The 16,737-nt window shown below is 49.4% G+C and overlaps 1 protein-coding gene across 3 annotated transcripts in view; it reads left to right on the top strand.

Moving 5' to 3' along the window:
• Nucleotides 1-16,737, top strand: part of LOC111149981 (neuron navigator 2) — a 393,207-nt gene that overhangs the window by 319,960 nt on the left and 56,510 nt on the right. For all 3 annotated transcript variants that reach the window (XM_022507270.1, XM_022507268.1, XM_022507267.1), the window contains 6 exons: nt 5,163-5,454; nt 6,187-6,889; nt 10,001-10,468; nt 11,115-11,180; nt 12,571-12,615; nt 15,213-15,373. In XM_022507270.1, the coding sequence (XP_022362978.1) occupies nt 5,163-5,454; nt 6,187-6,889; nt 10,001-10,468; nt 11,115-11,180; nt 12,571-12,615; nt 15,213-15,373 (1,735 nt within the window). The remainder of the gene's footprint in view (nt 1-5,162; nt 5,455-6,186; nt 6,890-10,000; nt 10,469-11,114; nt 11,181-12,570; nt 12,616-15,212; nt 15,374-16,737) is intronic.

Below are 16,737 nucleotides of genomic sequence, written 5' to 3'. Positions count from 1 at the left end.
GAGCAGCCTTGTTAGCGGAGCAGATCACAGAGGAGCTGTCCTTGGGAGATAAGAGCCCCCTTTGTCTGTGAGTGACTGTCCTCCTGGAGGATGCTGAGAGGCACCCAGGGTGCCTTCGATGGGACGCACGTGCCCAGGTGTCCGGCCCCAGGTCTCTGATCACGGCTCCCCGGCGGGATAGAGAATCTTCTAGCTTGAGGTCTGATAGCCTTTAGTGGACTTCTGCCATGAGGACTGGTGAGTCTGGGCAGCCAAACCAGGTTGTGGGGTCAGGGAGAAGGGGGTGAGCTCCTGGTCCTAAGGTATCCTCAGAGAAGCTGATCAGCCTCTTCAAGCCTCTGCCTCCTGGTCTGTAAAGTCACAGCAATTAGACTTGTCTCAAAGGAGGAGTGTGGTAGTGACATGGAAATACTTCATCTGAACATGCTCTTGTGGTGTCTCATTCTTGGTAGGTACTCAGGAGTTTCTTTTTTCTTTTTCCTTCTTTCCTTCCTTCCTCTAGATAACCTGTCCCTCTGCCTCCCTCCCTCCATTCATGTCAGTAACGAAAGTTTGGCTGTGTTCTTAATATATCTTGCAATTCATTTTATATTTTGCAGCATTTTATTTTTAGGACAGTGTGTTGGTGGCAGAGGACTTGTGACAAACACCTCTCTCTCCCATGTGATCATTTGTCCATTCATGTCCTTGGTCATTCAGTATTTCCCCTCAGTCTGTGCAAGGTTCCATTCCAGGTGCCAAGATACAAAGAAGCATGTGTCAAATGCCTTTAATTTTCACTGCCTGTGAAGTTTTTAGTATACAAGGGGAAGAAGATAATTCCATGTGAGTTTAATTTTTGCTACTCGAGGGAACAAAATTCTGAGTTCTGTGGCAGGGATTCCTGTCCTGTGTGAGGCCTTGAGTGAGCCTGGAGCTCTTGGCTGTTCTCTGGCCATTGGTCTGGATGTAGGGGTAGGGTTTGGCTGGGGGCAGCCCACCTGCTAGGGGCTGCTGCTTGTGACTTTAGGCAAGTCACTGTCCTTCTTCCCCTCCTGTACTTTGCTGGTCTGTCACATATGGATAATAGGACAAGCTCAGAGGGTTAGATGAGCTAATACTATATGCAGAAGGACACGGGGCCGACCTAAAAGTGGCAGTGATACTACCACTTCTGATGCTGGTCATTACTTCTGTGATGACTGTAGTCGAAACTTGAGCCAGTTCAGCGTCCGGACCTGCAGGGGATGTGGGCAGGAAGAGGGCAGTGTCCTGGCTTCTAGAGGCTTGTGGCCCAAGAGCAGGAAAGACAAGTGCCTTGTTCACCCTCATGCAGAACAAAAATGGAATAAAGACAATCAGGTGCTGGGGGTTTTCAGAGGTGGGAGAGTTGGTAACAAAAGACTGAGTCCCTCCACATTTGGTGACAACTCTGTGCCCTCTAAGACTCCTGTCTCTTGCATCTCCATTTTATACACAGGTCATGACCTTAGACAAGGTAACCTACTCCCTCCAGAGGAGGGAGCACCCAGTACATGAAGTCTGACTCCAAGCCCGCGTTCTCCCCCGCACGTCAGGCCACGTGGCCCACCTTGGTTCCACCTCTCACTCTGCAGATCAGCCTCCCTTCTGTGGGCCCTCAGTGGCCAACCTCCAAAATTGCAGGCCTTCTCCCCACCTGAGTTTGGTTGTTTCCCTACCTACCCTTTGGGATGTTGAATGAGCGAGTGGACTTCCAGGTAGGGACAATAGGAAAATCTTTCCAAAATTAGAAGCTGTTGGAAATGAGAAGAACTGACGAAGGCGTGGAGAGCCAAGGGAAGAACTCAGCTCTTTGTACCTCCCCAGGCGGCTGTCTTGCTACTCTTTACTTGTCAGCTCTGCGAACAGAGAGGCTGGGAATTTTTCTTTTCTTTTCTTTTCTTTTTTTTTTTTTTTTTTTAAGATTTTATTTATTCGGGGCGCCTGGGTGGCTCAGTGGGTTAAGCCGCTGCCTTCGGCTCGGGTCATGGTCTCAGGGTCCTGGGATCGAGCCCCGCATCGGGCTCTCTGCTCAGCAGGGAGCCTGCTTCCTCCTCTCTCTGCCTGCCTCTCTGCCTGCTTGTGATCTCTCTGTCAAATAAAAAAATAAAAACTTTAAAAAAAAAAAAAAGATTTTATTTATTCATTTGAGAGGGAGATTGAGCAAGAGAGCACAAGCTGAGGGGAGAGAGGGAGAAGCAGACTCTCTACCAAGCAGGGATCCCCATGCGGGGCTCGATCCCAGGACTCCAGGAACACGACCTGAGCCAAAGATGGATGCCCAACCGACTGAAACACCCAGGTGCCCCACTTTTTCATCTTTTGATCCCTAGTGATGCTACTACATGATCTGGCACATAAACCAGGAAGGTTTTGTTAAGGAATTGAGAACTTAAAGCCAGTAGAGTGTCCCAGGCCTGCTATGCAGAGTAGTGCTGGGAAGGCTACTGTGCTGGGCCTAGTTGGGGCTGTGATGGTTGGATGTTCTTTCTAGAGGGAAGATCGAAGTCATAGTCCTGGGCCAAGACCATGTGCCTTCTCTCTGTCACTGGGTAAATCAGAGGTCTTGGGGTCGCACCCAGAGGCTAGGCTGGAGCTGCTCTGGGGCTGGAGTTGGGGCACAGCTAGCCAGTATGGAAGGGGAATCTACTTGGTGTAGGTATTATGTGAGGTATGGTGTGAGACATGTGGAACTGTCTCTTGTCCATGGATTTACTCTCCAGGAAGGCAGTGTGGCATAGTGGTTAAAATCTGGCCTCTGCTTTTAGGACTTCCTAGAATCCTTGGATAGCCACTTCCTCACTTGGAAGTGAGTCTTGGGCAGTTTTCTTTTCTACTCTGTGCCTCAGTTTTCATAGGTAAAGTAGTAATATGAACTGTAACTTCCTCATGGATTTTTGTTGAGGATTCAATTAAATGACACATGAGAAGCACCTTGGCCCAGTGCCTAGCACATAATAAGTGCTTAATAAATGTTAATTGTCACTGCTACTACTCTTAGCATCACTACAATCTGATTAGGGAAAATAAGGGATAGGAACGCGTAAAGAATAACTAATAATAACTAATACCCAGATGGTAGTTAAGTGCTAAGTTTTCAGTATTCAGTATTCAGTTTTCAGTATTCAGTATTTCCTGGAATGTGTCAGAATGTACTTGAACATAAGCTCCAGGAAGTTAATGACTTGTACTTGTTCTTATTCATTTACTACAATGGGGTCCCAGGCCCCATAAGTTTGCCTGGTGTATGGTGGCACCCAGGAAATATTCGTGGATTGAGTGCTTCTAAAGGTACTCTCTTTCCTGTCTCAGGACCTTTGCATGTGCTGTTCCCCCCTGCCTGGCATGCTCTTCCCTAAACTCTTCTCAGTAAGTTCCTTCTCACTCTTCAAGGCACTTTTCAAAAAGGCCTGACCACTGTCCCCCATCTTCTTCCTCATCAACTGAATTACATCTGTGTATTTCTATTTCTTACTCCTTGTCCTTTTTCTTATAAAATTTCGTAATTCATCATTACTCATTTATTTGTATTTACTTAGCCCACCTCTGCCTCTTTCCCTGGATCGTAGGCTCCAGAAGGGATGGGACTTAATCTGACACTTGGATCCTCAGACTTTCCATGGCGCCTGGCAGATGGCGGGCTTGGAGGAACTCTGGTTAAAGGAGTCGACTGAAAGTGTTCAGAGGAAGGAACACAGGCTGGAGTAGCTGAGATAAGGAGTGGGTCACTTAAGCCTCAGCTCATCTGTAAAGCTGCGATGAAGGCAAAGCTACGTCTTGTCATGACACTCCTTAACCAGAGAGTGGTTGGGATCGGAGACAGTTTTGTTGAAGGGTGCTGTAGCTTGAAAAGCATGAGTTCATTGGTTCCCTCCTTTACTCATCAAGCCTTGATGCAGCTCCCACTGTGTTCAGAGGCAGGAACACCCTGTCTTTGTCCCTTACCACAGCTGAATGGGGAGCTGCCCACAGCCAGGGCGTGAGTCTTTTGTCTCCCTCCTCCTTCTGGTGCCCGGAGGGAGCTCAGTATATGTTTGAGGCATGACCAAACCAGGAAAGGCACCATCGGGTGGTTGTGATGGAGAACTGGAATTTAGGAAGGATGCAGGGTTGAGGGGAGAGAGAGAGGCTGTGGTGGTGACTGAGAAGTGACTTCAGTGGGGCTTGTTTATGTTCAGCTTTGTCCCATACCACGGTATATCCACAGAGGAAGGCATGGATACCTGTACTATTCTAGGGTGAAAGGCATTAGTTAGGCCAGATTCTTGCTGGGTGATCATTGTGATTTCCTGCCCTAATGGCGTTGCCTACTGTTGGTAGTCAGGTATAGCAAACACAGGCCTTGTCACTCAGTGTGGCCAGCCTAGAGTGTTGCTAACAGCCACCTGCATTCACTGCGCAGTTTCTCCCTCCCGTCATCCCCTCAGACTGGCCATGGCCCCCTAGGGAGGCTCCCAAAGCATTCTGGTTAGCTTTGTGCCTTTTCACTGGGGTGAATCATTAACATCACACTTCTGTCCCCTCCTGGGTTCCATGGCCAGCAGGTCAGGGCTCTTCCAAAGAAAGCTAGCTAATTATAGCCCTTGTCTGAACCAAATCCCACAAGAGGAGCAAAGCAGTGGCATATAAATGGAGCGGGGTGGGAGCTGGCACCCCGGCTCTGGAGGGTTTGTCTCCTCCCAGCCCCTCTGTCTCTCTCTGCTCGGCGTGGAATCAGCAGCCACCCTTGCCTACTCGGTCGGCGTTTGAGGCTGCCGCGCTGTGCTAGGAAAACGACAGAACAAAGGGAAACAGGCCAGGAGGCTGGGTGCCGGATGAAGAGAGGTCTCCGGGGTGAGAAGCGCTTATTGCCAAGCAGCAAAGAGTTGGTGGCTGAATCCTGGCCACGTCTCGGTCTGCTCATGTTTCTCCTCTGTGGGGCTCTGTCCCCCTTTTTCCCCAGCCCCTCCTACTTCTTATTCCCTTCTAGGACATAGTTATATTCTGTACTTTTCCTCGAGCCAAAAAAAAAAAAAAAATCAGGCTTTCTAGCAAGATAACCAGACTGTAAGGGCCCAGACATTTTCTAGTCATCGTCTGTCGTGGTGCTGGCGTTCTCGCTGCGGGCTGAGGGGCTCCCGGCCTGGGATTCTGGAAGGACTCATTCAGCGTCTCATCCACAGACTGACGCTGAGAAGCATTCCCAGGTGGAGAGGGGGTCCCTGTGGTCGGGCGATGACGTCAAGAAGTCCGACGGAGGCTCAGACAGCGGCATAAAGATGGAACCCGGATCCAAGTGGAGGCGGAATCCCTCGGACGTGTCTGACGAGTCTGACAAAAGCACTTCGGGCAAGAAGAGTTCGGTCATCTCGCAGACGGGCTCGTGGCGCCGAGGCATGACCGCGCAGGTGGGCATCACCATGCCGAGGACGAAGGCAGCTGCCCCAGCGGGCACCCTCAAGACCCCCGGAACCGGTGAGTGAGGGGCTGTGCTGTCTCATATCTGCCTTTGTCGTTCTGAAAACCGAAACCCGCAGACACTCGAGCAAGAGCTTCAGTCCCCATCAAGGGCAGCTGTTTCTTCTTTGAGGTTAGATCTGCCAGTGACTAGCTTTCCGGAAGGTTTGCCTCCCTGCATTTTCCCACGTGGAAAGAGGTCCGTGTGTAAGCCTCAAGCTCGGCAGGTGCTTCAGCAGCCGAAGGGGACGGAGTGGGCTTAACCAGGTGCTAGGGAAGAGCCCACACACCCATGTGCAGGCTTTTCAAGGGCGTGAGTTTACAAGCTGCCTTTAGGTCAGGTTCACGTTGCCCGTGATTTAGGGACGTGTGTAAACAGAGTAGTGTGTTTGCAGGAAAGCAGAGATGCCCCCTGAAAATGTTAAGGAGAGCCTTTGAATAGCCAGAGAAGGAAGAAAGGTCAGTAGAAGGCAGGATCTCCTTGCCCAGACATACCAGCGATTGGCCGGCTTTGCTTTGTTCTGGGTAAATGTAGGCTGGTTTGCAAATGAGGAGAGTCACTGACATCTCCTAGAGGGCTCACGGCAACAGTAGTGGGTAGATTATTATCTTTCTAAAGAGCTCTTTCCTTTGCCTCCCAAGGCTACTGCTTTCCCCAAGGAAAAAGTGAACCAGTTCTTTGGCGGAGGGGACGATTGTAAGCAGATGGGTTCTTGGTGTGCACACTAACCTTGCTGCTTTCTCCATTAGGAAAAACAGATGATGCAAAGGTGTCTGAGAAAGGAAGGCTGTCTCCCAAAGCTTCCCAGGTGAAGCGGTCCCCATCAGATGCAGGCCGCAGCAGTGGCGACGAGTCCAAAAAGCCCCTCTCCAGCAGTTCCAGGACCCCCACTGCCAATGCCAACAGTTTTGGGTTCAAGAAGCAGAGCGGCTCGGCCGCTGGGCTGGCCATGATCACAGCCAGTGGGGCTACGGTCACCAGCAGGTCAGCCACACTGGGCAAGATCCCCAAGTCGTCTGCACTTGTCGGCCGGTCCACCGGCCGGAAGACAAGCATGGACGGGCCTCAGAACCAGGACGATGGGTATCTGGCTCTCAGCTCCCGGACCAACTTGCAATACCGGAGTTTGCCAAGGCCCAGTAAGTCCACCAGCCGCAATGGGGCTGGGAACAGGTCTAGCACCAGCAGCATCGATTCCAACATCAGCAGTAAGTCTGCGGGCCTGCCAGTGCCCAAGCTGAGGGAGCCTTCCAAAACGGCCCTGGGCAGCTCTCTGCCGGGCCTGGTCAACCAGACCGATAAGGAGAAAGGCATCTCATCCGACAATGAGAGCGTGGCTTCCTGTAACTCAGTGAAAGTGAACCCAGCCGCCCAGCCTGTGTCCAGTGCGGCGCAGGCGACCCTCCAGCCGGGAGCCAAGTACCCCGATGTGGCCTCTCCCACGCTCCGCAGGTAAGCGGGTCGGTGGTGCTGAGCAGCGCTGGAGTCTGTGGAATGGCATCCTGAGCGAATCATTTTTTGTTCCTTGGTGAAAACAGCTTGTTTCTCCACGTCTGTTTAGTCAGAACCTGCCAGCAGTTTTGTACTCAGCTGATTATTTTCCCATGTGGGGAGGAAAACACCCAAGTGTCTGAATCTGTCATCCTGGGGTCAAATCCTGAGTCTGCTTTCATCAGACACCGTGGGTCCCTTCTTTACCATTTTGTTTCAGTTTCCTCATCTGTAAAATGGGACCGCCTACCTGAGATTGCATGTGAATTTTTTTTTTTTTTAAGATTTTATTTATTTGTCAGAGAGCGAGAGTGAGTACAGGCAGACAGAGTGGCAGGCAGAGTCAGAGGGAGAAGCAGGCTCCCTACCGAGCAAGGAGCCCGATGTGGGACTCGATCCCAGAATGCTGGGATCAGGACGGGAGTCGAAGGCAGCGGCTTAACCAACTGAGCCACCCAGGCGTCCCAGATTGCATGTGAATATTAACCTATGTAGCCATATCTGGCCCATCGTAGGTGCTCAGTCAGAGCTAGCTACCATCCAAGATGAGATCTTAATACACCCTTAGACCCCAGGTGGGCATATGAGGAGAAGGCAAAGGATCTTTTTTCCACCCTTGTCTTATTAATTCTGTGGCTGAGATTCTACAACATTATGCCAGACCGTGAGCTCAGCCAGATCCTTCTCTCAGCTAGCCCAGTATCCTCCCCCCTCCACCACACACATACTTTTTTATACTGCATGCTTAATTCCAAATTTGTTTCTGAAATTCTAGCTTTCTTAAAATAAAAAAAGACAAAAAAGACTTTTTTAAAGCGGAAGTGTTTCTGAAAAAGAGAAATTGATTTCTTATTCCCTTAAAAAGGCATTTTCCCGCATTTCCACACTGAATGGAAATTTTTATGTGAAAATAGTGGTTTTTTTTAAGCAGTTCCTTTTTAAATGTGTACAGCTTTTGCTTGCTCGTATCATCTCATCCTCTCTGCTGAACCGTCCTCAAACTGTTAACGGCATAGGACAGAGCTTATCTTACCTTCCCAGGAAATGGCTTATCCTAGGAAAGAGTCTAAGTCCCAGAGAGAAAATTAAGTAGTGAAAAGTAAAAACTATGTGCACATATTTGGGGGTGAATAGGAATGTTTGAAAAGACTTCAGAAGAAGCCTGCCACGTGAAAAGTGTGATGAAGCAGTTCACTGTTCTTTGTCTAGACTTGATTATTAGAGTTTCAGTAATTGTTTTTTCAAGGGAAGGTCCTATTGGGCTGCTCTTTGTTGTTCTAACAGATTGCCTTGTAAATGAAAATATCCTCTACTTCTTGCCTCAAGTAGTATATGTAATACTCGCTCTTTGGTCTTATAGATTTCCTTTAGTAACTACAAAGGTATTTTACTGGACCCTTAGGCTACTGTTACAGAATACTTGAAAATGCATGCAGATTCTTAGGCTTGACACTGAACAACTTTCAGCCAAATCCTGTTAATTGCATTTTTCCTAAATCATTAGGAGGTGTTCTCAATTTCCTCTTTGTGCCTTAGTGCAGAGAAGAGAAATCTTAGATCCAGTGATCGCACTCTTCAAATGACGGGAGGGACCAGCAGACAAAAGCTTGGGCTTTTTCTGCATAGTTACATCGAGGAGAATTAGGGGCAACAAGCAACAAAGAAGATGCATAGGATTTTGGTTTTCTGGTGATTGAAAGGACTTGACAGTGGAGTGAGTTACCCTTAGAAGTAGGGAGCTTCCTGTTACTGGAAGTATGTAAGCACGCCAAAGCCAAGATTCTACCAGGGGATATCTCATTCTTTGGTTGTCGTCAGGCAAAAAAGTATTTTCTTTTCTTTTTTTTTTTTTAATAAAGATTTTATTTATTTATTTGACAGAGGGAGAGAGATCACAAGTAGGCAGAGAGGCAGGCAGAGAGAGAGAAAGGGGGAAGCAGGCTCCCTGCTGAGCAGAGAGCCTGATGAGAGGCTCAATCCCAGGACCCTGAGATCATGATCTGAGCCAAAGGCAGATGCTTAACCCACTGCGCCACCCAGGTGCCCCAAAAAAGTACTTTCTAATCTGTTACCAGATACCGTAGTGAGGATTAGTTATGTGTGCGTATGTTTGTTTTTATGATAATTGGGATTTATAAGGACTCCCGGGAGAGAACAAAGATGAGACTCCTACCACGGAATAGCTGGGTGCAAGGCGACCTGCCTCTCAAGATAGGTCGTGGTTTTGTCCCTGCAGAGATGCACATTCCAGCAGGGTTTGGTGGATGGAATGACTTGCATTGCTAGAGCATGTCCCCATCCTTGGACTTTAACACTGTTCTGCCATTCTTCACAGAGAGTCCTGTTGCCGGATGAAGAGAGAGACCCATGGGCCATTCCCTGCTTTTCTGACAGCACATTTCCAGTCATCAGCGGGGGGATGACATGGAATGACATTTCTGTCCCCAAGACCCAGTGCATCTGCTCTTACATCTCATGCCCCAGCAAGATTTCTGTGTAGATCCTTGGGTAGGACTAGCCTCCCATCTTACAGATGGGCCATCACTTGAGGAGAAATCTGGGAAGATAATTTTCCCAGCCCCCCACCCCCATCCAGATCTAGACTCGTCTTCTTGATCAGTTCATGTCATTCTTAAAGACCAAACAACCGAAACTTTTGGAACTGAACTGAGTACCTGCTTTGTGCCTGGGGTCTCAGATACAAAGATGATTAAGATAGATCTTTTCCTCTAGATGTTTCGGGGCTGGGGCAATTTTCTAGTTACCCTATTTATGGAAATGAAGGGAAGCAAGATCTGGGACCACCATGGCTAGGCCTATTGAAAATTATCCCACGTGGCCCTAAGGGTCTCGGCTACAGCCTCGAACTTAAAGCTGGAGTCTTGTGAGACACTGGTGCCTGGGCCCCTGCATGGCGTCCTTTCCCAGCAGAGCGCCATTAGCCATTTCAGTAGCAATGACTGTGCCCCTCCCCAGGATTCTTAGCGCTCCTGTACTTGTGCCCCACCGTTAACAGCTCGGCACCCCTCATTGCTGGCTGTTCAACCTGCACAACCCTTTGTCTCTTCACAGACTCTTTGGTGGGAAGCCTACCAAGCAAGTGCCCATTGCCACAGCAGACACCATGAAAAACTCAGTGGTGATCTCCAATCCTCATGCCACCTCGACCCAGCAAGGTAACTTAGAGTCCCCCTCGGGCAGTGGTGTCCTGAGCAGCGGAAGCAGCAGTCCTCTCTACAGCAAGAATCTGGATATCAACCAGTCTCCTCTAGCCTCCAGCCCCAGCTCAGCCCACTCGGGCCCTTCCAATAGCCTCACCTGGGGCACCAACGCCAGCAGCTCGTCCGCGCTCAGCAAGGACGGCCTGGGCTTCCAGTCGGTCAGCAGCCTTCACACCAGCTGCGAGTCCATTGACATCTCCCTCAGCAGCGGAGGGGGGCTGAGTCACAATTCCTCCACGGGCCTCATCACCTCCTCTAAGGACGACTCCCTGACTCCCTTCGTCAGAACCAACAGCGTGAAGACCACGCTGTCAGAGAGGTTGGTGCCGTGTGCCTATATCTCTCGGAGAGACACCCTCCCGCAAGTCAAAGGGTTTATGTTAGGAATCCCAAATGTTCGTTCCCCTTTGCCTGGGAGAGTGCGCTCTTTCTAACCACTGCTGTCTTTTCCATGGGGAAGCCAGGCTGGGATGGAATTCAACTCGGCTCTCCTTCCTGTTACCTTTTCCATCGCGGTTATTCTCCGTGCTTGGAGCTGCTGGCGGCGGCGGAGGGAGGGCTGCAGATTTAATGCTCCCGTTGGAAATGGCATTCCTCCTTGGAGGTCCTTCCATTTTATCCTGTTCATTCATCAGCTGCTTGTCCCCCCCACCCTTGTCATTGTGAAGGCAGAGCAGGTGGCAGGAGACGTTTCTAGGCAGTGGGGTGGACTTGGTGGGTGTCACGGCAGGCACCCTCCTATTAAAGGGCTACCAGCCAGAGTGATCGAGACACTCAAAGCAGCCTCAGAGCCCCGGATTTCACCACAGCGTGCTGTGTGTCTTGTTCTCCACGTAGGCCAGAATGCCGGGATGCGTGTTGGGAATGAGAAAAAAAAATGTTCTAATCATTGTGTGTGTCCGACCCTTCCCTTTTCTTCCCATCTAATGTTCCTTCTCTTATTTTCTACCTGCCTGGACTTCTAGCCCTCTCTCTTCCCCTGCTGCTAGCCCTAAGTTCTGCAGAAGTACTCTGCCCAGGAAACAGGACAGGTAATGACATTGTAGGCCTGGGAGCCCACCAAGCCTCCAGGTTCCTCTGCCCATCCGTGTCAAGCCAGACGTCTTGTGTGAGGCTGTTGGCCTGAGGCTGCCGCTTGTGTTCGTGGCTCTGCTGTACGCTGTGACCCCAGACATGCCAGGGAGGGTTTGCTCCGCTGTCCACCCCAGCCCTAGAAGCGGTGGAGTTGGGCCAGCCCGTCCCTCCCCAGCTTGGGAAGGAAGCTCAACCGCTTGAACTGGGGCGGCAGACACCCTCCCTTGCATCTCTGCCCTCCTGTGGCATGCTCCTGCTTCCCAGCTCCCTACCCTTTCTTCCCTCTCTCTCCCCTCCCCCTCCCAGCCCAGAAATGATCTCCCACCCACTGTGTGGCGGGGCCCTCACCTTTGTCTCCCGTGCCCCTACTCCCCACACAGCTGGCTCCCTTCCCTTCCAGAAAATCCTTTCCTGCTGTTTGGCTGGTGCGTCTCGCAGGTTGTTGTGTTCTGTGTGCCCATTTCCTGGAATGATTGTGAAAAAGAGGACATGGAGGGGTGAGGCTCTGTGAACTTAGAGGCTCGCTTGCCCCTAGCTGCCCTGTGGGTAGGCCTCAGAGATGGATACTGACCTCCAGTTTGTGGGGGAGCCTCAGCTTGGCCAAATACAACAACCAGATGTTGTTTTGTGCTAGGGAAAAAAAATTAATGAAAACCCCCTTCACCCCGTCTGTGGCAAAAACTTTGTTTTTGTCAGACTCACAGACCAAGCCTTTAAAACCTTGTTCTTTGGAAATCCAAATGCCTTGACTTTATCAGCAGGCAAGTTGAAACCTGCCGGCACTCGGGCCCAGGGCTGCTCACCGAGCTACACCAAACTAGGAGGGACCTGGAATTCATGTTGTTCCAGGTGAATTCCAAATATGCAGACTGCTGGCCTCTTGACACCCTCCCGCAAGTCCCTTCTCTCACATGGAGTCATCGTCAATGGCATTTGGGGAGGGTCAGGCACAGGGGTGCTGGCATCTCTCTCTCCAAGAAGCAGGGGTGCTGGTGCAAGCCTGGGTGACTGGGCAGCAGCAGGTGTGGGCTCTGCTTCAACCTGGGGCAGCCCCTGAGTTTTGCTTTGCATCTGTGACAAAAGAGGAAGTTTGGGGTCCAGTGGATGTCTCGGGCCTCCTGGTGCCTTGGGGTGTGCGCTGGGGTCGGCCAGGCCCCAGATCAGGTGTCTCTTGTTTTCCGTGGATGTGGATGTCTTGCATGTGCAGCTGGATAGAAGGGAGCACTCCCTGGTGCCGTGAGTCTCTTGCTCCAGATCTCCGGCCCCTCCTTAGCCTCTCCCTCCTTCCCTTGCCTACTTTCCCTGTGCTTCTCTGAAGTTCTCATTTTTGTTTTAACTTTCCTACAGTGACCCGCACCTTGATAGGAACACTTTGCCTAAAAAAGGACTCAGGTATCTGCGCTTCCTCCTTCCGTCCGTACCATCTGGTGTGGCTTTGGGGCTTGGCTGCGTGACCCTCATGGCTGGGGGAGGGGTGAGGGCTGGGCTGGGCTGGGGTCCCCGCTTTGGCCACCGCAGCAGGACCTTCTGAAACAGGGGCTCCCCTAGCACCCTCTCATTCTCATCGCTCCATCTGTTGGCTTTTTTGCTTGGGCAGAGGCTGTGCTTTTTCAGGCTTATTATGGCGAAAGCCATCTCATGAAGAACACTCCTTGGCAAGCCCAGAGAGCAGAGACTGCCTCTCCTGGGACCACGGGGTTCCATCAGTGAGCTCTTCACCCTGACCATTCTGTTCACAGCTGTCTTCCAAAAGAAAGGACGTGACTTATGGCACGTTGGTTAGCCAGGACATGGCAAAGAAGAGAAATAAATCTCCCTAAGTTGGAAAAGATTCAACTTTGAGGGCCATAGAAAATTACTAAAGACAGGCGCTTTGTCTTTCCTATAAGTATTTCATTGAAAATTGTGTCAGTTTTCAGTGCCCGACAAGACAATGGGTGTGATGATTGGCTTTGGTATAAAGAAAAGACTACCGGGAAGGAATGTCCTTCCATTCATCGGTAAGTCGTGGCTCATTTTTGGTGCAAGTCCTGGTTAAGCAAGATGCCGTAAGTCACCGTTGCTCACGCCATCTCCTTCCCTTTTGCCAACCAGAGGGACTAACGCCTGCCCCATGGTCCTACTGTATGACGGTTGCCGCTGTCATTTTCCCTGCTCTTTAAACACCTCGTTCTTCGTAGCATTTGCTTCACACTGCACTAGGCATTAAGTGCTTTCGCAAAAAAAAAAAAAAAATGGAACTTGGAATGAAATGTTTCATTGCTGTCATGTATGTCTGTGGTTAATAACCTGCAGCTCTTAAGGCTGAGAGCATTTTGAGCAATAATGTGAGGTAGGTATCAATGCTGCCTTTCAGTAGGGACTCGGGGAAAGCCAATTCTGAGAATCTAAGAATAAGAGTATTGAAAATGCCCCAACAGACGTCCAGCGGGAGGAACTTCAGCACTGTGGCCATAGAGGGAGGGGTTGGCAAAGGCCTTTTGTGCTTCACGGTTTTCTTCGTGCCTCTAAGGGCTTCAGACTAATAATACTCAGTTCATGGCCACTCCCAAGATGAGTTTGACATTGAGGCCCTACTCTTGCCTCCAAAGTGTAATTATCTAGGAAGCTAATCCCTCTAAAGAATAACATTTTTAAATTATATATATATATATATATATATATATATATATATATATATTTCCCCCCAGTGGATCTATTCTATCAAAATGATGTAGCTTTAAATTTTTTTTTTTTTAAAGATTTTTATTTGACACAGAGAGAGAAATCACAGGTAGGCAGAGAGGCAGGCAGAGAGAGAAGGGGAAGCAGGCTCCCTGCTGAGCAGAGATCGAGACACGGAGCTCAATCCCAGGACCCTGAGATCATGACCTGAGCCAAAGGCAGAGGCTTTAACTGAGCCACCCAGGCGCCCCTAAATTGTTTTTTTTTTTTTAATTTCAGAATAGAGTACGTGCTAGGCTATCTTCATGCAATTGATGGGACCCAGAAAATTGTATGTCCATCACCTACAGTAGATACACTCTGCCTGTCCCTCCTAGCTCCTCCCACCCCACATTCATGCACAATGCCAAGATACCAGCAGCTCTTCTTCTCGAGTCCAGAGAATCCCTCTGGTTCCATAATTAGTAGTCGCCCCACAGTAATCTGTGTGTAAGTCCAGAGGGCACTTCAGAAATTTGAGATGCTGCCTGTGGGCATGATGAGAAGAGCATGGATTTTGGAATCAGATGTAAAATGGATGAAATGTCACCACGTGATACGAGGCAGGCCCTCCCCTTCTTGCAGTGTAAAATGGGGATAGTAGCCTCTGCATGGCCAGGTGGGTAGGAGGTGTTGTCGAGATGCCTGTGCAGGCAGCCGGCACAACGGGGACCTTGAATACACCATTGCCAGACCTTTTATGTAATAAGTGAGGAGCTGGGTCCCGTGATGTCTGTGGCACCCAGTGATTTAGGGTTCTTGTTACGGAGACTTACTGAGGCTTCGTTGCAGCGAACACAGTGTCAATGTCGTCACGCCTTCTGTCGCGTCTGGTTTCTGATACGCTGGGACTCGCGGCCACTTACATGTGCCCGAGAATGCGGCTGCCATGAGCTATTGAATTAAAACTCCCTCGAAGCTCTGACAGCAGCTCCTTCTGCTGCTCCGGCCCCGTCAAGGTGGGGGCTTTGAAATGACACTATCGTGAATCAACATGTTACAGATACGCCCAGGGACGGCTCCTTTGAGCATTTACCGATCTTGCTCCCTTTATCCTCTGCACTAAAAAGAATTGCAATTTTCCCCAAAGGCAGCCAAGTAGCAAAAAAGGTTTGGAGAAACTTCATAAGTTTCAGAATATGTACTGATGTGATTTTTTTTTTTTTTTAAACATCATCTTTGGCTCTGTTTTTTTTTTTTTTTCATCTATTTATCATCAGCTCCCCGGAGTTCACGTTCATAAGTGTCGTTCACAGTTGATCCCAGCATAATTTCTGTCTATCCAGGTATACTCCCACCTCCCAGCTTCGCACCCAAGAAGACGCAAAAGAATGGTTACGGTCCCACTCTGCAGGAGGCCTGCAGGACCCCGCTGCCAATTCCCCTTTCTCCTCTGGCTCCAGCGTCACGTCTCCCTCGGGAACGAGATTCAACTTCTCCCAGCTTGGTGAGTAGCCACTGACCGTTAGCTGTCGGAATCAGCCCTGGGGGGGCAGAGGTTAATCTAGTATTTTGAAAGAGACCTGTGGTCATCGCCAAGTGGTCAAGCCCTCCATGTTGATGAGCCCTCAGCAATGGAACTTGATTATAGGGGAGTAATAGCAAAAGAGAGAGAAGAGAAAAGGTTTGGGTACTCTTATCAGTAATTTATTTATGTGGTTGGTGTAGGTAGGGTTATAGTAAAGAGCAAACCATTCTACTTTTGAGAAGAATGTATTGTTTCTCAGACTTCTGAAGACATAGGTTTCTATCTAAAAAGTTGTAGCATACCCCGTGTCTGGTCTTCTGCATGGCTCTATTAATTTGGAAAATAAAGATCCGGTTTTGAGTGAACACGTATTCTTGGAAATGCCTACTACTGACATCATGCTTTGACTGGCACAGTGGGGAAAGGAAAAGAATTTGTAAGACAGCCCCTGCTGACATGTTAATGGATTCTTTTTCAGAGAGACAAACACACCCACACAGACTCGTAATCAGGGTAAGAGAACAATCCAAAGCTTTATATGAAACTGTGTAAAAACCGACAATGATCAGGTAGCAGGTATTATATATAGTTAGGAAAAGGGAAGATCCGTCCTGGCTAGAATTACCAGGAAGAATGGGAGCTGAACCCTAGAAGACTGATGGAGGGAAAATCCTGCCCACTCTCATCTTGCTCTTTAAAAGGGAGGCCTTTTCTGATTATCGCGAATAATAAACACGGCTTCTTTAAGGACAGATGTGGCTTATCATCAAGTAAGGCTCCACTTTTCCTTTTTAATTAACAGATACTTTGGAAATACTGTATGTTATTGACATGGACAGGACTTTAATAAAAAAAAAAAAGCCTGTTCGGGCCAAGGTGGAGGGGAGGTGCCCCTTTGCCCTGAAGCTCTTTAGGTGCCATTACAAGCATGCCCCATTGGAAGCAGTGAGACCTGTGTTCATGTTGTTCTTTCCCAGCCGTAACTCTTTGAGGCAGGAGTTTCTTGTCATGCACAAATGCTTCCCATGTGATCAAAAGCCCGGTTGGACTATTTTGGGCTTTGGCTTTAGAGGGAGTTGTTCCAGATGAGCCCAGGGAGTAATTAGCTCATGCCTGGAAGGTGACACTGGCTTGTCGGAACGTGCCAAGTTGGAAAGCTGAGGCCCAGAGACTTGCTTTGGAAATGACCCACCTTTCCTCCCTTATTTTTAGTTCTCCGTGTTTTATTTAAATGTGGATGTGATAGCCTTCTAGAAAACAGACTAGGGAGGGAAGTTGGCAGGGACAGATATGGCCGATACTACTCCGTCCCCATCTAGGATTTGAAGAGAGACATGAATTTC

This window comes from Enhydra lutris, unplaced genomic scaffold (assembly GCF_002288905.1).
Source record: "Enhydra lutris kenyoni isolate GAN:26980312 unplaced genomic scaffold, ASM228890v2 scaffoldscaffold22, whole genome shotgun sequence".
Lineage (NCBI taxonomy): Eukaryota > Metazoa > Chordata > Mammalia > Carnivora > Mustelidae > Enhydra > Enhydra lutris.
Note: the sequence above shows the minus strand (reverse complement) of the source record. Positions and strands in the feature narration are given on the sequence as shown.